This window comes from Capra hircus, chromosome 5, assembly GCF_001704415.2.
Source record: "Capra hircus breed San Clemente chromosome 5, ASM170441v1, whole genome shotgun sequence".
Classification (NCBI taxonomy): domain Eukaryota; kingdom Metazoa; phylum Chordata; class Mammalia; order Artiodactyla; family Bovidae; genus Capra; species Capra hircus.
Genome location: NC_030812.1, coordinates 65,984,331 through 66,011,429, shown reverse-complemented (window position 1 = coordinate 66,011,429; position 27,099 = coordinate 65,984,331). Strand labels below are relative to the sequence as shown.

Genomic DNA, 27,099 nt, shown 5'->3' with positions numbered 1-27,099 from the left:
TCAGAGGGAATGAATGTTATCACAGGGAGGATACGCCTTCCTCCACAATGCACAAGGGATAGATTTATGTGACAATTGATCTGAGTTATCAGGTGTGTCTATGAAAAAGATCACACAATCAACCTCTTTCCTACACCTGCTGCTGCTGCTGCTGCTGCTGCTGCTAAGTCACTCAGTCGATGCCTTTCTCTTTCTTGGTGTCAGAATTCTACTAAAATCAGAAATACAAGCACATAGTGCTGGCTTGCATTTTCTTCATGAATATGAGTCTCTAAGGAACAAGAGACGGTGGATTTGACTTGACATCACTTTTACCTGAAGTTCTCACCTCAGTATTGCTCTCAAATGTGGGCACCACCTTGTCCATGGCTCTGTCGAGGATGTGCAAGAGCCCGTTGGAAGCAAGTATGTTCCCTTGTATAATTTTTACCTTCTTTTTGCCTTCATAGAGTTTAAGCTTTAGCTGATTGTCCTAAAACACCAAGGAAAAATAAAACAAAATTAATGTGTGTCCTTGAAAATCGAGCACTGGATTAGAAGAAGTCTTAAATCCTTGGGTTCTGTCATTTATTGGCTGTATGATCTTGGATAAGTTCCCTAACCTAAAAACGTGGATGATGGTTTCTGCCACACTGAATTCACAGGTCTTTCCTTGAGCTCAAATGAGATAACACACAAAATTACTTCTGACTATCAATGATTGCTAAATGGGGAATAAGGAATTACTGTATAGTCTTCCCCCAAAAGATGGCAAGCTACAAAGGGACCCCAAGCTCTTCAATTTATTGTAAACTCATTCCTTACCTACTTTGGTGTTTTGGACAGAAGAGGCACACCATAAAAAATATGTGCTGGATGAATAGGTAAATGAATGAGCACATGTCCTTGTGAGAAAGGAAACCGCATCTTCATCCATCCATCCACTCATCTACCCATCCATCCATCCACCCTTATACACATAATACAACATACTGGTTAAGGGTTCAGGCTTTGGGGGACTTCCCTGGGGATCTAGCGGTCAATGCAATGCTGATGCTGTCTAATGCAAAGGGTGCAAGTTTGATCTCTGGTTGGGGAACTAAGACCCCACCTGTTTCAGGGCAACTAAATCTGCACATCGCAATGACGGAAACTCTGTGTGTCATGACAAAGATCCCACGCACTGCAACAAAAACCCAGGGCAGCCAAAAAAAAAAAAAAAAAAGTTACAATGATTCACGTTTGGGGATCAGGCAGACCTGAGTTTGAATCCTGCCTTTGGCTCTTACTGTGTGACCTTTTAGTTTTCCCACTGGAAAAATGTTCATGGGATTGTTGTGAGCCTTAAATATCACAAATAGAGACTTACCCCAGTATCTTGCATGTACTAAGTGCTCACTGATCTATCAACTATTGATATTTGGTGAAATGCAACCAAGTAGGTCATAACCACCCCCAACCCCATCCCCCGCCATGACTCTCTGTTGACTGACCATGTGCCCTTCAGCTCAGTAAAGTCACAAAAAATTATTTTAAAAACAAACAAAACAGAATTACTGGCATTAGGAGAGATGGAATGTTGAACTGGAGAGGGTGGATATTTGGCCACCTAAAACAAGCAACCCATTTCTTTTCTAAGATGAGTGCTGATCCGGCTTTGTGCTGATGCTTCTAGGAAATGGGTTTACTGTCAGTTTTCTCCTTCCTGCTGGCAGTCGAATGATGGCTGCCTTGAAAACTAACTCAGACCAGGGCAAAATCACTGTACAGTCCCATTTCTGTTAACAGTCCATCCCCCGCACCTGACCCTTTCCAGCGTTGGCTCTTCGTTTTTGCCTTATGTAGGAAAGTACTGTGACAAATGAGGAACAAGGAAAGAAGTTCTTCATAACCTTTCATGACCCCTGGACACCAAGAGAGAGCCCGCTGTGGCGATCGACTCAGTGGACACTTTGGTTCGGGGAGTGAAGATCAGAGAGACCCTTACCTTATCTTCACTGAAGATCTCTCCCGACTTTCCCGTCAAAGTATAGAATGTGTCTGTGTTGTTCATTTGCTCAGTGCTCATCTGCCCGGCAATTATGTGGAGCTTCACAAAGTACTGAGCAGCGTTGTTATCCAGCAAAAACTCTTTTACCTGAGAAAAGAAAGCCGGTTCCTTCCATCTCTATGGTGGTTTGGACAAGAAAAATGAGGTTTGGGACTTAAGCTATGACTCCTTCATCATCAAGAACATCAAAGTGAGTGTACAACTTGAGTCTGGGCTCTTTCAAATACAGATGACTTTCCCAGAGGTAAACTCCCCTGGGCCAGGTGGTAAAGGGGGCAGAAATTTGGAGAGTGGGAGGTGATACATGGTATGCTGTCAAACTCTGGGGCATGCTCTAGCAGGGAACCAGTGGGGAGCACTGGGGCCAGAAGGACCAAGGTGAGTGGCAAGAGTCAAGGAATCAGTCATCTTGAGCCCAGGAATCAGTTGGGAATGAAATTTGAAGTTGTTTAAAAACATGGGTAGAGTGGACAAATAGAGATTTTGAATAAAAAAAAAATTAAGAATTTTTAAATCCACTGGACCAAATGGACATTTTGTCAATATTATATAATCAACAATCACTCAACAGAGACCTTTCTTAATCCTATGTAAATTCAACCTCTATATTAAACTGGCGATCACATGCAGAGTGTCTAGCCCAGGCACCTTCCACATCCACTAGCTCGCCTACCCCACAGGGGAGATGTGAGTGCCTCTCCAAAGGTTAATGACATATTCATTTTGGGCAGATGAATGGTGGTGGCATATTAGGAGGAGAGAGTCTGAAACTCTCTGGGTGTTGATTTAATTTAGGACACATTACAATCACAAAATATCTTGGATTAAGATAAACCAATTCCATATAAATCAATGTGTTCACTATCTACACTAAACCATATCTAACTATGGCACTGATACTATCACAATGGGACACCTCCACCAGGTACTATGGGTTTCATTCCCACTTGTGGACATTATCTGAGATAGCGGCTGCTCACATTGAAGACTCCACTTCTCTTCTAGTTTCCTCTATCCTTGTTGCCATTTATGGTCATTTTAAAGAAACAAATACCTAGCTGGTACATAAGTTTAATTCTTCTTGTGGTGAGTGAGCAGTTTTGCATAATGCAAATCTTATTTAGCATGTGACCGCAGTTGAGAACCCTTAGGGATTACCCTTGAGGGGTAATGTTTGGAAGAGGGCACTGGGGGGTCTTGTAGGGAGCTACAAATGGTCTTGCTAGATACATGGACATACATATTGTGACGGTTCATTGAGTTGTGCACTCCTAATCTGTATACAATCCCTAATGGTGTCATATTTTACAGAAAGTTTACAAAAGAAATTGCCATCCTTGTCATCAGTAGATTGAATTTTAATGGAGGTTTCCCACTTTAGATAAAGAGGATACTGTCTACTAAGTGTTTTTTTTTTTTTTTTTGCCTTAGCTCCTATTTATAAAATAAAGTTATTTTAAGTACTTACATTGAATCCTTTTAATCCCTTGTCTGTTGGCAACAGCACAGTAAATGGTCCCAGGTTACTCAATGGCCAGGCATAGGCTTTGTCTTAGGAGTCGAAATACACAAAGAAAGAAAACAGCAAATGGGTCAGTGGCACATGAGGAGTAAAATCAGGCAATGGCCCTTGTGGTCCACTTAGACCTTCTGACTCCTGAATTTCTCTGTTCTAACTGGTATTATGCAGGCCCTCAAGGAAGGGAGATGCTAACAATGTGAAATGTTCCTCACAACTGTGTGATTTTCCCCGCAATCACAGTCTTGGCTCAAAGATACCCTGGAAGGAGAAGCTCTGTGAGGGTCATGTGACAAAATCATTGGTCACCTCCTGTCCCTGTGCCTGACTTTTCGAGCTGTCACCATCTTAGTGAGTAAAGATGTAGCTCTTGTTTCATCCAGGAGATGGAAGAGCTCAGTAGAGCCTCATGCTTGGTTTAACGCTTTGCGGCTGCCACTGTGACATGCTCAATACTTTCTGAACAAAGAGCCCCTGTCTTTTCATTTGCACTGGGTCCTACCAGTTTCATAGCTGGTCCTGTTTCCATGCTCCTGGGGAGCTGGGACAGCAGGCTGGGCTCTGCGCTCTCACACAGGAGGCCATGTGTCCTAGCACCTTGTAGACCAGGCAGGTGAAGGGTGACTGGGCTTTGCCTGAGGGTCTGTACACTGCCCCCTTTGTCTACTCTCGCTGATATTCTACAGGCACAGAGAGGAAGGAGGGAGATCCCAGAGGCCCACCAGTGATGCCAGACTGCCCGTGGGGTGTCTTGCAAAGAGCAAGCTGTTTGTGTAGGATGCACGTGATTTGCCTTGAGAACACAGCCCCGATCCATGCAGAACACTTTCTTCTCTGTCTGTGCTCTTTCTGGGAAATTGTGCTTGCTGACTGGTCAGTTCTAGAGACTGATATTTTAAGGATTTGGTTGATTGCTCAAGCCCATTTTCTGTTGATCAGCAAAATTTGTGTCTTGTTGAAAATCTTGTCTAATGCTGTAATCGGCTCTATTTCATTCTTATGGGAGGGAGGGGTAATGACCTCTTGGGGGCCTTTGGACATGCAGAAGGGTGTTTTTGGCTGCCACCTTGTCCAGGGGCTGGTGGAAAATGCGTCACTCTAGATTGTTAGTGGTTGGGGGTGGGAAAGGATGCTAAACACCCAGTGATGAGTGAGACGGTCGGTCACATGCCATCAAGACTATGCCCCACATTCAAACAGCACCTCCACTGAAGAGCGTGAATACCGCCTGCCAGTATCGCCTGTCAACATTGTTTCCCATCTGGAGGACCCATAAGGTCAAGGGAAAGAGGATGGCATCCATCCTGACGTCTGTAGCTGCCTATCTCACTGCTGTTGCAGACCTATTACTCAATGGTGACCCCAGGACCTTTGCCTGAGCTGCTGCACTACTGGATCTCTTGGCACTAACTCCTGTCTCCTTGGGACATCTGCCTGTCCATTTCCTTCCATTTGCCCTTCCTAGAAAGGGCTGATCCTGCTAGATAAGAGGCTTGCCTATCCTGCACACCCCTTTCTGAGTAATTGTGTGTCTCAGATGTCCTTGCCCACCAGAAGGCTGCCTCTTCTGTGGAAATGTGCACCCATGCCTGCATACCCAGGAGAGAGATGAAAGAGGTCAGCCTTCCTTGCCATTTTCCTCTGGGTTCCGTGTTTAATTCTCTGAGTCGCTCCATGATGTTTCCATAACAGGTTGAGCCATCGCCTATGTAACCTTTACGACAAGTGCATCTACAGAGAGGGTGAAAACATATTTTCAGGGTCCCAAAGTCATTGGATGTTGAGATCATACAGTTCAAACCTCTCACTGTGCAGAAGGGGAAGATGATGCTCAGAGTGGGATAGAGGCAAGGCCGGAAGAGTGGGATGAACACAGGTGAGCCTTCCTAATGTCCTGGTTCACATAGAGCAGCCCACGAGACATGGATATTTAATAAATTATGTGTGTATATGTAAACATTGCTTCCCTGGTGGCTCAGATGGTGAAGAATCTGCCTGCAATGCAGGAGACTTGGGTTTGATCTCTGGGTTGGGGAGATCCCCTGGAGAAGGGAATGGCAACCCCCTCTAATATTCTTGCCTGGAGAATTCCATGGACAGAGGAGCCTGGCTGGCTACACTAGATTTCTTTGTATATTCTTTGTTTTCAATATTTTTTCCAAGCATGAGCAAGAGCAAACTCAGGGAGATAGTGAGGGCCAGAGAGGCCTGGCATGCTGCTGTCCCATGGGGTTGCAAAGAGTCGGACATGACTTAGCAACTGAATAACAACATGACCAAAAGCCCATGTACACCAGAACCATTAGGACTTGCTATAAATGTAGGGTCTTGGTCCCTACTGCAGAAGCACAGAATCAGAATAAGCTGCTGAAGCTGGCCTCAAGTAAAGAGTCAGAGCTGTGGACCTGCTCGAAAGATTCTCCCCCTCCTCTTCCTTTCTGAGATCTCTGCTCAACCATCCCTTCCTAGGGGAGACGTCCTTGATTTTCTATTCCCTGCCCCCCCCGCCCCCCCGCCACTTGGTACATCATATCCCCCTTAGTGTGCCATGAAGCTCATGGCACCAGGTGGCTCTTTTCTGCAGCACCAGTTCCAGTTACAATTTTATCCTCATCTGAGGGGTTATTTGATTAAGATCTACTTCCCCTTCTGATTTGAGAAAAAAGTGAGGACATGGGCAATGTGTGTATTTATTCATTCTGATAAACCCAAGATCCAGTGCAAGCCTAGGCCCATAGTACGTATTTAATGAATAGCTGTAAAATAAACAGAAATACATAAACAAGGAAAGTCACAGAATTTTATATGATAGTTTTATAAGTTTCTCGCAAAAGAGAAATGGAATTAAAGAGGTACTAGCAGTGGTGTCCTGGTAGATGTTAAACACCCAAATCTCTAGGGGAAAAAATAGCTCTGATTTGCAGCCTTTGACAGTTTCCATGGTTCACACTCCCACCTTGGCCAATCTCAAACTAGCGTGACACTAACCAGCCAGCAAGTTCCCGAGAATTTAATCATCGGCTCTCAGGACTCAATAAGCCCTGGCTTTAGCAAACCACTGCTTCCTAGCAAAGACTGGTTGGCGGCTGGCTGAAATTGGCAAGGTGCTTAGGAAGGTGACATTCACCAGGATCTTGGTGATGAGTGAGAAACAGGAGATGGGGAAGAACAGTTCAGACAGGAGAGATGCAAGGGTGCTGTGAGCAAGCATACCACAGGTATGACTCATGCGTAGAACAATTCCAAAGAACAATTAGACCCTTGCTAATCCAGTTACGTTTCTAAATCAGTCCCATGGCACGAAGATATATATCTTCAGTGTTTGCTGAAAAAATGTTTCTGAACAAATCCCTTGCTTGGATTGCTGCAATGACTCCCTAACTGGTCTTTCTGACCTGAGTTTTCCTCCCATTAAGTCAGTCTTCCACACAAGCCCTGGGTGGTCTGTCCTAAAGGGCAATCTGGCATCTCTGTGCTTAATTCTCTCAGGGGCTCCTTTTGTCTACAGCAGGGGTCCCCAACTTCCAGAATCTAAATGCCTGATGATCTGAGGTGGAGTTGATGTCATAATAATAGAAATAAAGTGCACAATAAATGTAGTGTGCTTGAATCATCCTGAAACCACCCCAGTACATGGAAAACTTGTCTTCCATGAAACTGGTCCCTGGTGCCAGACAGGTTGGAGACTTCTGATCTATGGGATATAGTTTAAGTGCTTAGCAGGCATTCAAGACTTCAAAGAGGGGAATCTTGCTTATGTCTCCTTTCTGCTGTTCATGCAAAATCCTAGCAACAATTTGCTTTTTTTTCTAGACTGTTCTGTTCTTCTTAAGTGGGTGTCCTGCCAGGACCATTCTCATAGCTCAGGTGTGACCTGCTCTGGGCAGCCTTACCTGACCTCCCAACACTTTCCCCACAGAAGCATCCCGTCGGTACCTCTACCACGACTGTTCCTACCAGAATGGCCTCATCAGGTGTTTCCCCCTCTGCTAGCTGGAAGTTCTCCTAGAATCTGGATCCCACCTTATTTCTTCTCCTTGTATTCCAGCACCTGGGACAGTGCCTCATTGTTGAACCAATTATTTTCGAAGTACCTACTGAAATCTAGAAACTGTGCTAGGCGAGAGGGCTATAAAGATAATAACAACAGATATCTTGCTCTTTTAGCATCTTGTTGCTGGAAATGAGCCTGAAAACAAATAATTGATGACGACATGATAAAGATTACTTAACATATTTGGGCCCCAGTTTGCTCATCTGTGAAATGGGTTTACTAACAACATTAGGGCTATTGACAGAAGAGACAATGCATGGGTCATGTTCTATGGCCAATGCAGCATGATTGGGAATATTCTGCATAGACTGATTGCCACATCAAGAAGGGATAGACCTAACAAATCCCTCTTCTGGGTGAACTAAATTACCGATGGCCCCATATTTTATCAATGTCACTCAGCCAGCCTTTAACCTAGGCTTCGTCCCTGCTGAGGGTCCCTGGTGGCTAAAGAATCCACCTGCCATGCAGGAGATGTGGGTTCAATCCCTGGGTTGGGAAGATCCCCTGGAGAAGGAAATGGCAACCCACTCCAGTATTCTTGCCTGGAAAATCCCATAGACAGAGGAGCCTGGTAGGTACTGTCCGTGGGGTCACAAAAGGGTCAGACCTGACTCAGTGACTAAACAATGACAAAAACAACTTCCCAGCTGAGGATAGTTTTCTCTTGAGGGGGGAGTCAAGGAGATTTTTTCGTGACACACAGACCCCTAACATTGATGATTAGTTCCACTGACATTCTAGATACAAGTTTTAATGCAACTTCTATTATTCTGATGTTCCAGTTTCATTTTTCTATTTTATCTTCTCAAATACAGAAGAAAGAAAATGTTTCAAGTGTTCTGCTCAAGTTTTCTCAGAGGATAGTACAAAATGTGCAAGCTGGCCAGTGCTGTGGTCACTGCCAGAGCCTGGTTTCAGCAGAGGGTGTGCTCTGCGGATGTGTGTGTGCCTGTGTATACGTCTGGGAGGGGTCTGTGTGTGCATGTGTGTATGCAGCTTTCTGTGTGCCAGGTTCCTCTCAGAGATGGGTGAATGCAATCTTATTTAATCCTCATCATAGCCCTGCTTGGAGGCTAAAGTTTTCCCCTTTTGTGACAGAGGAAACAAGTCAGAAAGGTTAAGGGAAGTGGCAGAGCTGGGTTTGAACCCAGGGGTTCTGACACCCACGCTCTTTCTCTTCCATCCACAGGGGGTACAGATCCATTTACTTGCCCAGAAAGAACACAGTGACCATCAAACCTGGGAAAAATCCACCCATTCAAGACCCATCTATGAAAGGTATGCTAGAAGAAGCACAGAAACTGCTCTATGTCTACCATGGCTCTGAGCTCTCTACAGCAGAATGGGCTCTTTGCAGATGGGGGTGACAATGAGAACCAAAAGTAGCCTCGAGATACAAGCCTCTGCCTGGGAGACAAAAGACTTGGGTTCCAGCCTTAGTTCACCCACTGATAAAACATAACACAGCTGGAGAGGAGTTTCCAGAACATTCTCTCATGAATCTTCACAACAACTGTCTGAAGTAGACATCACCACTCATTTTATAGATGGAGGAACTGAAGCCAGACAGACCACATCATGTTCCCAAGGTCATGAATCTGACAGGTACCAATGCGGAGGCTTCAATCCAGGTCTTTAAACTCCAAGTACCATCTTCCCACCGGATGAACTGCCCCTGTCTCAAGAATTTTCATGCAAATATTTTTTACTCATGGTAAACTCCTTCTTTTGAAACCTGGAGTCCAGAAAACACCACTTGCGTATGTTCACACTCCCCAGTTTTCACTTTCCCCTTGTTTTGCACCACTGACAAGCACTGTTTCATAGAGGACATTGCATTAGAGGTCAAACTGCTGTCACTGCAATGGACATTTGTTTTCCCAGTGGCAATGGCTTCATTCTCCCATGCTCTGACCACTTTACACCATGTTTTCAGATCAGGTCAATATTTCAGGGTGTTGTCAAGATCACTCTCAAGCAAATTGATTATTGAACAATTCACTGATTATACAAAGACGTACTGAGCCTCTACTATGCTCCTTGCATTGTGCTATGTGGGGGTGGGGGTGGATGCAAGGCTGAATAAGACACACTTCCTGCCATTCAAGGACACTTCAGCATTGACTGGCCACCACCTCCCCCTCTTGGAAAGACCGTGGTGGAACTGAAAAGACTTACTTGGTTTGGCCTGGTGCGATGGTGATGCAGTCTGCATGCGTGTGGCAGGGGTTGTTAGATTCACACAGATCGATCATACTGCATCCCACTCCAGGGACAAAGTTGCGGTAATGTTGCTTACACTCGCAGTAAGCCTTCAGCAGATGGGAAGAGAAGAACAAAATGGTTTTCATTAGTCACTTAGGCTGACATTCTTAAATTCCTGTCTTTACCCTGGCATGCAAGCTGACTTGGGGTAGGTCTAAAGTATGGGCTGAAATTGAAATTCATCGGTGTATCTAAAATTGGAAATCATGTTTTCTCATCTGTTTGGAAATTCATATACTTTGTAATCCACCTTTTAGTTTCCTGGTTTGCTAACCCTGGGCCTCCCTGGTGCCATATTTCCTGCTTTTAGATTTAGATGGTGGAGATCAACATTCAGATGTATTATTTCTCTAGAATAGTGGTGTTCAACTGGGAGTCTCAACCCAAGGGAACTTGGTGATGCTTGGAGACATTTTCGATTGTAACAACAGGAGAAGGGGCCAGCGTCATGAGAGGCCAGGGATGCTGCTAACCATCCTGCAATGCACAGGACACTCCTTACAACAAAGAGGTCTCAGGTTCCAAGTATTAATTATGCCCAGGTTGAGGAATGACTTGTTCTGGAAAAATGAATGTGAACAATGTTTCTGTGTGAACGGTGCTTCTAAGACTTGCAAATATGCCTGGGGATTTCTTTATTTTTTAAAGGGACAAGGTATATTTTTAATCTCACTCCCAAGGTACCGGGCCTTGATTCACAATGTAACATGACTTTTCCCACAAGGGATCTCATTTAGAAGATGGGAATTCAGCCCTTTGAATTTCTTGCCAACCCGCCTCAGAAATCAATAGCAGAAATGTTGCCAGACATTCTTTTTCTTAGAGATGGGATGCGGTGGATTCTTTGCAGGGCACTCTAGGAGCATCCCCAGGGCATGCAATGAGACTGCTGGGAACCTGTGGCTGGTTTTGGTTGGGCACTGAGGCCTTTCCTTTCCTCAGGCAGCTGTAGTCTCCTGCGCGGATGGATTTCCCCCACTGGACACTTCACATGCAATTATGGCTGCAGTAAGTGAGGTGAAGTCGCCCAGTCGTGTCCGACTCTTTGCGACCCCAGGGACTGTAGCCTGCCAGGCTCCTCTGCCCATGGGATTTTCCAGGCAAGACTACTGGAGTGGATTGCCATTTCCTTCTCCAAGGGATCTTCCTGAGTCAGGGATCGAACCCGGGTCTCCCGCATTGCAGGAAGACGCTTTACCCTCTGAGCCACTAGGGAAGATCACATGGCTGCAGTAGGCACCCACTATTTGGTGGGTAAATGAGATACTGGGGAAAGGTCTCTCTTATCTGGATTCTGCAGCAAAGGTCTCCTGACCAGGCTGAATTTTACCTGGCAGGGTCATGATGTGATTTAGAGAAAAACATATGGCTCACTGCAGGGCATCTTCATTGCTCCCTACAAATCTGTCCATGCTGCCTAACATTTTATCAGCATTTATCTTTCCTGGGACAGTTTTTTGGTCCTCAGAGTCCTCTGTCACTTTGAAAAGACCTTAGAGAGAATGGAGGGTTACGGACGAAAGTCAATTACATATTCACTTAACAGTTAACGATGAATTTCTTAGTCAAATTCGAGTCATATGTATGTATTTTGTCAGTCATCAAACAGGACAGGGATAGAAGAGACAGTGAAGTTTTGACTAGAAAGCTGGGCAAGGGCAAGTTCAGAGGGTAGATTAGGGCTCACTGAAGTTGACCCCAAGCACATGGGGCTCTGGCTGGGGAGGAAGCCCAACCTGAGCAAGGAAAGGGAGAAGTGGGAGGCGCGGATGACAAATTACACCCCGGCACGGTTTGACCTTCGGCGGGTGGTCCTGCTCCTGTTCGCATCAGTTCCAGACACCCTTAGCTTACCTGTCCAGGCCCGCTGTATCTGCATACTGTGGACTCTGTCGGGCAGTTCCCGAAGTTAGCCTGGCAGGGGTCCGCCGGGAGGCACACCTGGCCGTCCCCGCGGTAGCCTTCTTGACACGTGCACCTGTGCTGATTTGGTCCCAGGTAGGTGCACCGAGCGTGAGGGTGGCAGATATTTTGTGAACACGGATTGATGGCTGGAGAAGCAATGACCAAACAAGGCAGTTACCACATGCAGGGAAGGAGAGGGGAAATCAACCAAGTGGAAAGTGAAAGGCGCTCAGTCGTGTCCGACTCTTTGCAACCCCATGGACTGTGTAGCCCGCCAGGCTCCTCTGTCCATGGAATTCTCCAGGCAAGAATACAGGAATGGGTAGCCGTTCCCTTCTCCAGGGTATCTTCCCAACCCAGGGATTGAATCCAGGTCTCCCGCATTGCAGGTGGACTCTTTACCATCTGAGCCACCAGGGAAGCTGCACAGGCAACCTAACAGTTTCAAGAGAGAGTAAAAAACATTTCATCTTATCTTCTGGATCACCTCCACCTACCAGATAGATTTATATATGCCTTGCAGGAATGATAACTACAGGTACTGTGATGATGTATTATTATGCCATGCTATGTGTGGATTTAAATATAAAGTGGCATGAAAGAAAGCACTAACATTTATAGAATTTATAATATGTACTGGCCCTTTTCTAAGCATTTGACATATATGAACTCAATTAAGCCTTACAATCCTCTAGGGTAGTTACCACTATTATGCCCATTTCATAGACAGGAAAATGGAGGCACAGGCAGATTCAAGAATTTGTCCAAGGTCATGTTCTCAGTTAACAAGCAGATCTGGGATTTATACACAGATGGCCTGGTTCCAATAGCATGTTCAGAACCAATTACAACCTCTCATGAAGTGAAAGAGCATGGAAAGAAGGGAGAAAGGAAGAGGCAATCAAAGTACATCTATCTTAACACTGATTCAGGTGATATAAAGCAAAAACATATATATGTTTAAGGGATCAAACTTGGGTATCCTGCATTGCAGGCCGATTACTTACTGTCTGAGCCACTAGGGAAACCCTAAAAATCTATAGGTACACTTTGATAACAGGAGAAGTGATCATTTATTGAAGAGCTACCGCATGATGAGCATTTTGCCTAGAACTTTTAATATATACCATTCAACTGCACAGAGAGAAATAGAAGTGTTCATTGCGTTAATATTAAGAAGGCTGTGTGGCTTTTTCTGATGAGGAATCTAACCATCTTAATGAATAAACCTGCAGGATGGAGGTTCTACTCACGCTCGCAGTGTTTGCCATCGCCTTTGTAATTGGGAAGGCATTTGCATTCTAGCTTCATTTCCTCTTTGCTGGAAGGTGAACATCTGGAATTTTCTGGGCAAAGCAAGGCTGCACATTCGGGGATGGCTGGAAAGGAAGATTGTTGAGGTAACTGTATTAGTAGTACAACCAATTCTTAAAAAAAAAACCCACACAACTCAACAAATACAATATTTCCTATTATTACGAAAGTGACCACAGATTCCTTGTAATAATTTAAAAAATATAGAATTTGTAAGGCAAAAATTAGCGGTCTTCTTAGTCTCATTCTCCTACCCCACTCTCAAAATAATAAATGGCAAAACCCAATATAATACATTTACATATAAGATTTTTTTTAAACAAAATGGAATCCTGTTAAAATATTTAAGAACTTAAGTTTTAATTTAACATTATGGAGGTATTTTGGAGAAGGCAATGGCACCCCACTCTAGCACTCTTGCCTGGAAAATCCCATGGATGGAGGAGCCTGGTGGGCTGCAGTCCATGGGGTCGCTAAGAGTCAGACACAACTGAGTGACTTCACTTTCCCTTTTCACTTTCATGCACTGGAGAAGGAAATGGCAACCCACTCCAGTGTTCTTGCCTGGAGAATCCCAGGGACGGGGGAGCCTGGTGGGCTGCCCTCTATAGGGTCGCAGAGAGTTAGACAAGACTGAAGCGACTTAGCAGCAGCAGCAGCAGCAGCATGGGGGTATTTAAGGATGTACTTTGATCTCTAATGACTGCATAGTATTTTATAGCAATAGATGGTACTTAGATGGCTTTTAAAAATGATCAAGAATCTGACATAAGGAGCCAGCTTGCAAAGTAAACAATTTGGGCTGACACAGTAACACGGATGCTGCTAGAAGATATGACATGCCGGGGTCAGAGATAAAGGACAGTTTATCACTCACATCAGGAGCAGTAGCCAGAAGGTCGGTATTTTTGGACCAGTTCTTCCAAGCCCCAGTTCCTACCAGGCAATGGGAAGAGGGCCAGACTGAGACCTGAACAGGTGTCATTACAGAAGACATGCCCTGACTTAGGGAAGTGAAATGCTGTTTTGTTTATCTTTAAATAATAGGCAATGTTTGAGTTAGGGCCTGGGTAAGAGATAGAAATCACACAATTATTTAAACAGGGAAGGTTTTAGTGTAAAGATTCATGAACAGATTAAAATGGCCCCTGACAGTTAAAAAGAATTGGAAAGAATAAAGGGAGAAAAATAAACAGCCATCACTCCTCTTGGGTTAAGATCAGAGCAAGTCCTCCTCCCTCCAGAGCTGAGACACAGATGTCACTGGAAAGGACAGGATCTTGGTCACTTCTAGAGTGGAGAGGTTGCTGAGGTGTCCAACGGTGAGACTTATTGGACTCCATCCCTCTGGGGCTCCAGGGAAGGTCATCCACAGGGAGGTGCTAAGCCTTAAGGCTCCCTTGGCACCTGGGCAGGCTGCTCACCTCAGGATGTTACTGGAAGTAGGAGCTGAGAAGCCCATGCTTCTGTGCGTGAGTGGGGTGGGGTGGCTTCAGGAGCCAGCTGTGTGGCATGAAGGTGGGTGGTCAGTTCTCCAGGTGGCCAGTCCTGTGGGGTCCCTGGTGTGGATGGGGCTGAGGGGAGGGTGTGCAGAACAGCACGCCTGCTCCTGAACTGGGGCACCAGCCTCACTGTCCCAGGACTCCTGGTTGATGCTGCTGCTGCCTGAGTTGATCACCAGACAAGGTATGCAGATATCAAATAGCGGAGCATCCTAATCCCCACAGGAAGCTAGTGCTGGAGAAACGGTGCGGGGTTGAGCAGTGTGCTAAGCCGGAAACAAGACAAGAAAACGCCCTTCCTCCTTTGGTATCCCTTTAGCGCCCTCTGTTGGTGAGGTTTCACATCTTGCTGGCAGGCAAATGAGAAATATTTCAAAGCCTACTTTATATTCACAGAGCAGGCAAGAAGGGTGAATTTGGAGCTGACAGGCAATCCATTAACAGGCAGTAAGTGCGCCTGTATTTGCTCCCAAGGGAGGTCTTATATCTTCCAAGGCTGCTCGCTATGCAGACACCCTCAGAAAGATGTTGGAACAAAGGGTAGTCAGTGTGTGACTCTCAGTTCAGTTGCTCAGTCATGTCTGACTCTTTGCAACCCCATGGATGGCAGCACGCCAGGCCTCCCTGTCCATCGCCAGCTCCTGGAGTTTACTCAAACTCATGTCCATTGAGCCAGTGATGCCATCCAACGATATCATCCTCTGTTGTCCCCTTCTCTTCCAGTCTTCAATCTTTCCCAGCATCAGGGTCTTTTCCAATGAGTCACTTCTTTGCATCAGGTGGCCAAAGTATTTGCGCTTCAGCTGCAGCATCAGTCTTTCCAATGAATATTCAGGACTGATTTCCTTTAGGATGGACTGGTTGGATCTCCTTGTAGTCCAAAGGACTCTCAAGAGAATCTTCTCCATCACCACGGTTCAAAAGCATCAATTCTTCGGTGCTCAACTTTATAGTCCAACTCTCACATCCATACATGACTACGGACCTTTGGTGGCAAAGTAATGACTCTCAAGATGTGCACAAATGTGAGGTACACATTTGTCTCCCGATACTGGCTGGCTGAATCAAAAATTCAGAGAGAGTATCTTACATTTAGGTCTTTAATCCACTTTGAGTTTATCTTTGTGCATGGTGTTAGGAAGTATTCTAATTTATAATAGCTAGGACATGGAAGCAACCTAGATATCTATCAACAGATGAATGGATAAAGAAGCTGTGGTACATATGTACAATGGGATATTGCTCAGCCATAAAAAGGAATGCATCTGAGTCAGTTCTAATGAGATGGATGAATCTAGAGCCTATTATACAGAGTGAAGTGAGAAAGAGGAAAACAAATATCGTATATTAATGCATATATATGGAATCTAGAAAGATGGTACTGATGAACCTATTTGCAGGGCAGCAATGCAGACGCAGTCAGAGAGAACTGACCTGTGGACACAGTGGGGAAGGAGGCGGTGGAGCTCATGGAGAGAGCAGCATGGAGACAGACATACTACCGTATGTAAAATAGACAGCCAGTGGGAATTTGCTGTATGACGCAAGGAGCTCAAACCTGGTGCTCTGTGACAACCTGGAGGGGAGGGATGGGGTAGGAGGTGGGAGGGAGGCTCGGGAGGGAGGGGACATATGTATACCTATGGCTGATGCATGCTGATGTGCAGCAGAAACCAACACAATATTGTAAAGCAATTATCCTTCAGTTAAGATTAAAATTTAAAAAATTCATAGAGAATATCCCCTCACCTCTTCCATAAAGTCAAATTGTGGCTGGGAAGGGGCTGCCTTTTCAGAGTCACATTTTCAACCGCTCCCCCCCCACCCTTTGCATCCAGGTGGGCTTATATGACTTGCTTACGTTGACGGAATATTGGGCATCCTATGTATCATTCTAGACTTTATAAGCAAATCTTTCTCTACACTCTCTCCCTCCTTCTGTGGCTCAAAGTAGAGCATTCTGAGGTTCTATAGACTGACAGACACACACAGTGGAAAGCTCTGGATCCCTAAACACCATGTGGTGGGAGCTGGTATCAGCCAGGAACACCCGCATCGGACTGCTACCTGCGTAAGAAATAAGCCTCTGCCGTGTTAAGCCGGAGCATCCCCACATTCTCAGGTCTCAGTGTCCTCAGTGTTTCCGTGCCCTTCAGCCTTGGCTCGTCGGTGCCCCGGCAGATGTTGCTGCGTGACTGCAGTCCCATGCTGGTTTGGCAAATCAGCAAACTTCTCCCCTATCAAGCGGGCTGCCACCACACCGTCTCCAACACGATTTGAACCCAGTCTTGGGAATGGCTGTGGCCTTCTCTGTTAGGACCCATCAGCCCTGTGGTTTAATCTGTGTGTTTACAGCCACTCTCCTATTACTAATTCTTTACTTAAACTTCCCTTGTTGCGATCACCCTGTGACCTCTATCTCTTGCTTGAGCCCAAGGGGATCAATTGTGCAGAGAATTTCAGTGACTTGAGTACCACTCAGCCCTTCATTATTTTGTGAACTTTGGTGAATCATTTAACCCTGGTGAGCCTCCATTTCCTGCTGATGAGCTCTGCCTTTGAGACCTATAAGTGAGTACATGCCTCATCTCCCTTACAAGGGACCTAACTGGCTACAGTGGCCCCAGCGTCTTCCTCTCCACCCCATCTTCACTGCCACCAGCTTGGGCCTTCCTAAAACGTGGCTGCAGCCATGCCACTGTGTTCCTCCCAAACCTTCTGGGACTTCCCATCTTCCAGACTATCTCTCCCCTCTTCTTCCTCCCCTACCTCTCCCCATCTCCCTTCCTCTCTTTTTGTCCTCTTTCTTTTTAAATTTTTGATGATATTCCAGCAAAACATTTGATGCACATCACCCACCGAGGGCCCCAGTAATGAACACACATATGAAATGCATACATCTGTGTATTTGATTTGTATGATATATTAAGTTAGTTGCTCAGTGATGTCCTACTCTTTGCGACCTCATGGATTATAGCCCACCAGGCTCCTCTGTCCATGGAATTCTCTAGGCAAGAATACTGGAGTTGGTAGCCATTCCCTTCTCCAGGGGATCTTCCTGACCCAGGGATCAAACCCAGGTTTCCTGCATTGAGGGTAGATTCTTCATCATCTGAGCCACCAGGGAAGCCCAGTGGAATAAAGGAAACTAGCAATACTTACGCTCATCACAGTTGCGGCCAGTGTACCCAGAGTAGCACTCACAGGTCCCATCACCGTGTATTCCACTGTTGCATACTCCATGCACACAGCTGCACACTGTGGACAGAAAATGAGGGCATCTTGTTACCTGATACAGACTTCCTCCAGAGATTTTGGAAGGGTACTGTTTTCAGAAAGTGTAGACTGAGATTTTGCTTGACGAAGTGGCGAAAACCATGGGTGTGAAGCCCTAGAGACCTGGGTTTGAATCTTGGCTTCTTTTTATTAGCTTCAGTTTACAGTAAGTCCCCTACCTACAAATGAGTTCCTTTCTGAGCGCACGTTCGTAAGTCCAATTTGTTCGTAAGTCCAACCAAGTTAGTCTCGGTACCCAACTAACACAATAGGCTATATAATACTGTACTATAATAGGTTTATCATAATTTTCACACTAATAATAAATACAAAACAGAAATAAAGAAAGCTTTTAAAATCTTACAATACACTTCCTTGAAAAGTAGAGTAGTATAGTACAGCAGCTGGCATAGAAGGGTGAGTGAAGAGGCAAGAAGAATTACTGACTGGAGGAGGGAGAGGAGGTGGGAAATAGCAGAGCTGAAGGATCGTCAGCAATAGGAGATGGAGGGCAAGCGGCAATTTCCTGGCACGGTTTCTGGTTTCTTGCTGGAACCAGATGCACGTTCACATCTTTGAAAGTTCACAACTTGTGTGTAGGGGACTTACTATATTTGTCTATGTGTGTGTGACTGCTCAGTGGTGTCTGACTCTTTGTGCAAGCCCATGGACTGCAGCCTGCCTGGCTCCTCTGTCCATGGGATTTCCCAAGCAAGAATATTGGAGTGGGTTGCCATTTCCTGCTCCAGGGGATCTTTCCAACCCAGGGATTGAACCCGCATCTCCTGCAAGTCTCCTGCATTGACAGGAGGATTCTTCACTGCCGAGCCTCTATAACATGTAGAGAATGATGCCCACTTCCTGGGATTTCTATAGAGTTCAATGAGGACATGTATATAAAGCCCAGGTAGTATATCACAGGCACGGGAGTGCTCTTCCCTGCTCTCAAGTTAGTTACTTCATCCCCTGATACCTCAATATAATGTCTTATATACACACCTGTCACATTTAAAAGAGAATTGCTACCGCTGACTCAATTGCTGTTGGCAGGAGGAATCTACAGGAAACCTACTCCCCAAATGATGAGGGCAATGCAAATGTAAAGATGAAACTCGAAAGGCTAGAGAATAACTAAGCCACACTGACCAGCTTGAAACAGATGACTTTTTAGCCCTGTGACAGATCCCTTCAGGAATGAGAAATGAGGGACTTCCCAGCTGTCCAGTGGTTAAGAATCTGCCTTCCAGTGCAGGGGACATAGGTTCAATCCCTGGTCAGGGAACTAAGATCCCACATGCTTCTGGGTAACTAAGTCCACGTGCTGCAACTACTGAGCCTTAGTACAACTAGAGAGAAGCCCGTGCACAGCAACGAAGAAGCTGCATGCTGCAACAAAGACCTGATGGAGCCAAAAAAAAAAAAAAAAAGGAACGAGAAATGAAGCGCATTTGAAATAAATATTCATCTCTTTAGCACTCAGCTTGTGGCTCATTTGTAGAAAGGTTTACTCTCTGACTGGGTCACCAGCATCCGCTGTCCAGCCCCCTGTGAAGTGTATTGTATGGGTTTCCTTTAGCTGCTGTAACAAATTTCCACAAAGTCAGTGGCTTAAAACAACACACATTTATTATTTTATAGTTCTGTATGTTAAGTCTAAAGTATGTCTCCTTGGGCTAATGCTTTCAAATTGTGGTACCAGAGAAGACTCTGGAGAGTCCCTTGGACTGCAAGATCAAACCAGTTGAAGAAAATCAACCCTGAATATTTACTGGAAGGACTGATGCTGAAGCTCCTGGTACAAAGAGGTAACTCATTGGAAAAGACCCTGATACTGGGAAAGATTGAAGGCAAAAGGAGACAGGGGAGGCAGAGGGAGAGATGGTTAGACAGCATCTCTGACTCAATGGACATGAATTTGAGCAAACTCCAGGAGATAGATAGTGGAGGACAGAGGAGCCTGGCATGCTATTGTCCCTGGGGTTGCAAAGAGTTGGACATGACTTAGTGACTGAACAACGACAAAGGTCAGAAGTCTGAAATGTGTTTCCCTGGACTAAGATCGAGCTCTTCATCGGGCTGTATTTCTTCTAGAGACTCTAGAGGACCATCCGCTCCCTTGCCTTTCCAGTCTCTAGAGGTTGCCAGCATTCCCGTGCTCCTGGCCCCTTTCTCCATCCTCAAAGTTAGCGGCATCAGGCCATATCCTTCTTAAATTGCCATCTTTACTGGTCCTCTCTCTTCTGCCTTCCTCTTCCACTTCCAAGGACCTTTGTGACCACATTGGGCCCACCTGGATAATCCAGGCAACTTCTCCCATTTTAAATCACCTGTTTAGCAATCTCAATTTCCCTTTGCCTATAGCCTAACATATTCTCAAGTTTCAGGAATAGAACATGGATATCTCTGAGGGGACCACTATCCTGCCTACAATGCATGTGTTTAGTACACATAAGTCAATTTAACATTAGCTCAAGTGAAACATTATTAAGAAGACACCAGCTTAAATCCCAATCATGCCAGAAAAGCCAGATGAATTAGGTTTTAAGTATTTCAAATATCTAATAAACCTTCACATTCTTTGCATTCGTTGTTACATATCCCCCTTAATCCTCTGAGCTTCAGTCTCCACGGGAACCATCCTCTTGCAGGTTCTTATCCTATTTGCCCAGACTGTTGCAGTAGCATTTTACCTGGACTTCTTGTCTGACTTTTCACCTCTGCATGTTATCCATTTCACTTGATCAGTAATGGCATCAAACTGATCTTCCCCCAAATATCTCAGAGACTCCCAGTTGCTAACCTAATGAAATCTAAATTCCTGTTTGGAAAACAAGGTCCTCTCCAAGCTGACTCCAATCTTTAACAATTTTCATGTTCATCTTTCACCATTTCATTTTATACATCCTAGTATCTAAGTGTATGGGAAGACTCACTAGCTCACCTTCTTCAAAACAGGTATTGAACATCGATGCATAGGGCACTGTGCTCGGGACTGAGGACTCGAAGTCCCTGCCCACAAAGAGCTCACAATTGGAAGGCAGGAGAAAGCAGCCCATCACAAAATGGTGTGATCCATGCTATGACATAAGATATGACATACAAGTCACATGACATAACAGTAGTCAAGTACAGGCGTGAAAGTCGGAACATAAAGAAGACTGAGTGTCGAAGAATTGATCCTTTCAAACTGTGGTGCTCAAGAAGACTCTTGAGAGTCTCTTGGACTGCAAGGAGATCAAACTAGTCAATCCTAAAGGGAATCAACACTGAATATTCATTGGAAGGACTGATGTTGAGGTTCCAGTACTTTGGCCACCTGATGTGGCCACCGACTCATTGGAAAAGACCCTGATGCTGGGAAAGATTGAGGGCAGGAGGAGAAGGGGGAGACTGAGGATGAGAGGGTTAGATAGCATCACTGACTCTATGGACATGAATTTGAGTCAATTCCTGGAGACAGTGGAGGACAGAGGAGCCTGGCATGCTATAGTCTATGGGGTTCCAAAGAGTCAGACAAGACTTACTGACTGAACACAACAAGCAATGAGTCAATGGCTATGAGGGCTGGCCAGGAAGAAACAGGAAGGCTGTCCAGGGAGAGATGGGGGTGGAGCTGTCCTGGGAAAGACCGAGCCCCGCAGAGGTGCACGCTGTACTTCACAGCTCCATGCTTTGGCCCCCACTGTGCTCCCTTCTGCAAGCAGTTGAAATCTTCACCCTTCCAGGCCGGCTAAAGCCCCTCTCCTCTGTGGTGCCATCTCAGAGGTGCCAGAACAGAACCTGCGTCTCTCTGGGTTCCAGCAACACTTTCCTTGTACCTTGTTCACCATCACATTCTGCTGCAACTATTCATTTTGTGGTGCCCGCCAAATATCACCAGGAACACAGCAGTGGTTCAAATCGGCAGTGCTGGGGTGAGGGTGGGGTGCGGCGGTCCTGGAGAAGTAGCAGTAGCCACTCGTGTTAACCAGGAGAGATGGCGGTTGGGTTGCCCCCGTCACTGTTTATTTCTCTATTCAGGCATGACAAGTCGGTGGCCTAGTTTTTGTCTTGTTCCAGCACAGACAGAGGAATCATGGATGGTGACACTCTGTGACGCTGCCTATGCCCAGCAGAGCCACACCACGGCCTGGCTGGAAACAACTAGGCTAGCAACTGGCTGACAGCTGTCGGGGGCTCTGTTTCTCTTTCTCTATCTATTTTTCTCTTCTATTCCATTAGAATCCCATGGAAGGCTTTCCTCTCCTACTTCCCTATAACATCTTTTAGAGCATCTTAAAACACTGACAACTGCATAGCTCAGTTTGAATGAAGACAGCATCCTGCTGGGTTAGGGTGAGGACAGCGAGGCAGGGGAGTTCAAATGCAGAGTGGAATCCTGCCTTTTTTTTTTTTTTTAACATTTTGATGTTTTGCTTGATAATTTAAAAATATCATTGTCATGGGTTGAATTTTGTCCCCTCCAAAGTCCTAACTCCGAGGACCTCAGAACGAGACCTTATTTGGAAGTAGAGCTATTACTGTAGATATAAGTAGCTAAGATGAGGTCCTACTGGAGTGGAGTGGCTTCAGTCCAATATGATTTATAAGAGGAGGCAAGGACTCAGACAGCAAGAAGATGACTCTGACTGCAGTGATGTGCCCACAAGCCCAGCAATGCCTGGGGCTTCCAGAAGCTGGAAGAGACAGGAAGGACCCTCTCCTAGAGGCTTCCAAAGGAGCCTGGCCCTGCTTACATGCAGACTGTGGACTTCTAGCTTCCAGAACTGAGACAATACATTCATGTCTTTAAATCACCCGGTGTGCGACAATTTGTCACAGCCACCCTAGATAATCTTAAAAAACGATTTCTCTCAACTACTGAGTTTTTGATGCCTCCTTAAATTTTGTACCTAAGACATGTTTTTCTTCACGTTGCCCTAGAACTGGCCCTGCTTGACCCTTTGTTAAGCACTTACTCTCCTTCAGGCATTTTGTCACATGCTTTATAGGCATGATCTCATCTGATACTCACAGCTAAGATAATTAACCCCACAGATAAGATAATTAACCCCATGCTACATATAAAAAATGGGAGACAATTAGCTCCAGAACTTATTCAAATTATTGAAGAATTAAATGGACTTGCAATTATCATCTTCCCTTCAAAAATCAATTTATCATTGTTTCTGTATTAGCAAAGCACTTTGATGTCAACCTCTGGCTGTAGCTTTTTGAACAGAGTTCCAGAGGGAAGTTGAATTGGTCATGGAGATAACTGGGTTGACGTGGGAGTGTACTATGGACTTGGTAGCAAAGATGTAAATTAATTCAATTAAAAAAATATCTACCCAGTTCCAACTTAGTGGCAGGCACTGGATTAGGCACTGCGTATACAAATGAGTCAGAGAAGGCAATGGCACCCCACTCCAGTACTCTTGCCTGGAAAATCCCATGGATGGAGGAGCCTGGTGGGCTGCAGTCCATGGGATCGTGAAGTTGGACATGATTGAGCAACTTCACTTTCACTTTTCACTCTCATGCATTGGAGAAGGAAATGGCAACCCACTCTGGTGTTCTTGCCTGGAGAATCCCAGGGGCAGAAGAGCCTGGTAGGCTGCCATCTCTGGGATCGCACAGAGTTGGACACGACTGAAGCGACTTAGCAGCAGCATACAAATAAGTCATTCACAATATCTGGATTCAAGCTGCTCACAGCGTAGTGGGACGGCCAGACTCTAAAAGATACAGGGATGCCGCACATCCTGAATGTTGTCATGTATCCGGTGGAAGAGGGGAGTCGAACATGACTCAGCCCCTGCTCTCAACCTCAGTGCTAACTACAAGGGCTGTCCTCCTCGCTAAGCTTCTCTTCCAGGCACCCCGTGTCCTGCTTTCTGGCATGATCTCTATACTGGATTAACCGACCTGGCACAGTAGCTTTCAGGAGCTTCTGATACCAATTGCTGCCAGTCACTGCCCAGAAAGCGTCCTTGGGAAGGAGATGTGAGCAGCAGAGGGATTCCCAAATGTCACTGAGAGAGCCCTGGGCATTTGTGAAACTAGCTACAGCAAATCTGTAGAGACATGTAAACCTTGGGGACAGGACTCGAAAGCGGTCAAAGCCATGGCCACTGTGGTCAGAGGGGCAGGGCACAAAGCCCCCCGAGCCATCCCCTCGGCAGATCAGGCTGCCCTCTTGTGTTCCTGCAGCATCCTGCATGCGTGGTACACACTGGCTCAGAAGCGTCACCCACATTTCCATCCTTGAGGGTGGGGAGCTATTCTTCCCCCTCTTTGGATGCCCATCGCCTGTCAGGGGTCTAACGCAAGATGGATGTGTGCCAGGGGCCGAATGGTGCAGTGGTTGGGCGCCCAGGTTCTGGAGTAAGACACCTGGGGTCAAACCCTGCCTCTATTCCTAAAGTAGCTGCAGGACCTTGAGCAACCTCGCTGCTTCTTCATTCATAACACAAGGAACCCACCTTGCAGAGCTGTTCCAAAGAGATTCTGTGTGTCAAGCCTTGTGCACTGCCTGGTGCCCAGCAGGCATTCAGCTACTATTATTAACAAGGCAAGACTGTGGGACTGATCTGGGGTCATGTGAGAGAGGGGGGGCTTTGTCTTCTGCCCTAACCTGGGGTGAGGCACTGAGCAGGCGAGGGCCTTGGTGGTTGAGATGAACACCCTTGATAAATGCAGCTTGAAATTACCTCTGAGCACATCAAGAATCAGGTAGGAGAATGCTCCAGCAGCAGGTTAAAGTCAGTGTTAAAAATAAAACTGCAACTCATAGCTGTCCTACTTACAGGCAGAATTGATACCACCGACAGCCAGCGCCTCAGTGGGTGAAACAACACTGGCACCCAGTGGATGCTTGGCTAAAAAGGTTTGCAGGTTCCCCCAGTTCTTGCCAATGGGAAATGGTCAGCATCACTTCGGGCACAGGTGAGTGAATGCTCTCCTTACTGTAGAACTGCTCTTGTCCTCACTTAATATCAATACTTGCTTTTACCAAGTGCTCATGACATGCTGCTAAGAGCTTTTCTACAAGTTAATCCCATGAGGCAGATGTTATTATTCCTGTTTTATAGATGAGGAGGGCATAGATAGATTAAATAGCTTGCCTCAAATCCCATAGCAACAGGGCTTGGTTTCAAATTCAGGCCAGCCTGACTTCAAGCCTGCTCTCTTGGCCATTATGGTCTAGAGCTACACTATCCAATATGGGAGCCACTGGGCACTTGAGGCTCTTGTTGCTGCTGCTGCTGCTAAGTTGCTTCAGTCGTGTCCGACTCTATGTGACCCCATAGACAGCAGCCCACCAGGCTCCCCCATCCCTGGGATTCTCCAGGCAAGAACACTGGAGTGGGTTGCCATTTCCTTCTCCAATGCGTGAAAGTGAAGTCGCTTAGTTGTGTTCGACTCTTAGTGACCCCATGGATTGCAGCCTACCAGGCTCCTCTGTCCATGGGATTTTCCAGGCAAGAGTACTGGAGTGGGGTACCATTGCCTTCTCCTCCACTTGAGGCTATTTAAGTTTAAATTGAGTAACATGAGCTAAGGGGCTTCCCAAGTGGGGCTAGAGGTAAAGAACCTGCCTGCCAGTGGGAGATATAAGAGAGTCAGGTTCAATCCCTGGGTCAGGAAGATCCCTTGGAGGAGGGCACAGCAACCCACTCAAGTATTCTTGCCTGGAGAATCCCATGGACAGAGGAGCCTGGTGGGCTACAGTCCAAGGGGTTGCAAAGAGTTGGACACAACTGAAGCAACTTAGCATGCACACACGCCTTGTGGCTACCATGTTTGATAGTGAAGATCAGGACATTCCATCATCTCACAAAGTTCTGTTGGCACTAACAATTGGGAGTCTTATCTCCTGAGTCTCAGTTTAGGTTTCCAATTTTCTGGCTCAAAAATTTGGATTTTCAACAAACCACCTTGCTCCCTTTCACTTGCCCTTTCCCCATGGCACAAAGAGGTGTAAAGAGAGGCCACTTTTTAAATTAAAAAATGTTTGGAATTTCCATGTATGTCTATGCTCATTGGCAACCAACACCAGTTTCCTGGAAGTGACATGAGCTCATCTTCTTTCTAAATTTTTATCCACAATTACTCGGCTTTCTTGCTAAGTAAGAGGTGTGGGATTCTGTCTTTCTTTCCATTTCAGTATTTATTTAAAATATGTGATTTAAACTGTATTGTGGCAAGGAAGGGACAATTTGTTTATCATGTTCTTGATAAACAATTGGTTGATTACATTTTACTATCTTTTAATGTATTCGTTTTGGCTAATCCAATACAATGTTAAAGAAACACTCAGAATGCTAACATCTGGTTTAAATTTGCTTTTGCTAACACTCTTATGAAATAATCTTTCATAAAGTGATGGATTAAGAAAAACATAAGACTGGGAGGGAACACTAGGAAATAGTAGGTATTAATAATAGTCATAATAATTGCTAACACTTATTGTGCACCGATTATCTCATTAGATCCTCATGATAATTCTAAAGGAGGCAATGTTGTTTCTATTTTTACAGAAGAAGATGTGGAAAGCATGCTCAGTCAACTTAATGTTTCCACAATTTGCAGCAGCCCTGGACTGAAACCCAGTCTGAGTCTAAAGCTAATCACCTCGACACCATGCCTTCCAACACCCATGCTTCTGGGTCAGGACAGAAGCAGATAAAGACAGCATCGGCCTCCAAGGATCCCATGGATTAGAGGGAGATAATATCTTCATTATTACAAAGGAAACTTGCTATAGAGTGTACAAACTTACAGGGGTGGGATGTCTGTATTTTTCTTGCCAGAAATATTTGAATCAATGCAGTACCTACCAAAAATGATTTTTTCCATAAAAGCCAAGCCAAAGTGGTGCTGGAGAAAGGTGACCTGACCTATCCTTTTTTGAGAGACTAAGGCTCTGGCAGACATTGTCCCTACCATGCCCACATTCTCAGACCTCCCCAAGTCCACACATTCAGCCCCCCTCCAGTAGCAGTAACCTGTGGACACTTCTTGGGATGGCCGCTCCACCGGCTGCTTTACTGGGGGGCTGGAAGTGCCAGGAAATGAATGACTCTGCCCTAATGACCATATGTGTTAGCTTCCTGTTGCTGTTGTAACAAATTGCCACAAACCTAGTGTCTTACACCACACACATTTACTGTCTTACAGTTTGGGAGGTCAGAAACCCAAAGCAGTTGTACTAAGATCAATCAAGGTGTTGGTGGTTCCACTCCTTTCT

At 45.6% G+C, this 27,099-nt stretch overlaps 1 protein-coding gene across 1 annotated transcript in view; it reads right to left on the bottom strand.

The window, feature by feature from the left end:
- STAB2 (stabilin 2) overlaps positions 1-27,099 on the bottom strand; it is a 176,736-nt gene that overhangs the window by 123,251 nt on the left and 26,386 nt on the right. The window contains exons 6-13 of the mRNA XM_013964034.2: positions 17,754-17,849; positions 13,029-13,154; positions 11,725-11,921; positions 9,784-9,917; positions 5,146-5,279; positions 3,498-3,580; positions 1,967-2,116; positions 329-472 (exon numbers count right to left, since the gene is read on the bottom strand). Of these exons, the coding sequence (XP_013819488.2) occupies positions 329-472; positions 1,967-2,116; positions 3,498-3,580; positions 5,146-5,279; positions 9,784-9,917; positions 11,725-11,921; positions 13,029-13,154; positions 17,754-17,849 (1,064 nt within the window). The remainder of the gene's footprint in view (positions 1-328; positions 473-1,966; positions 2,117-3,497; positions 3,581-5,145; positions 5,280-9,783; positions 9,918-11,724; positions 11,922-13,028; positions 13,155-17,753; positions 17,850-27,099) is intronic.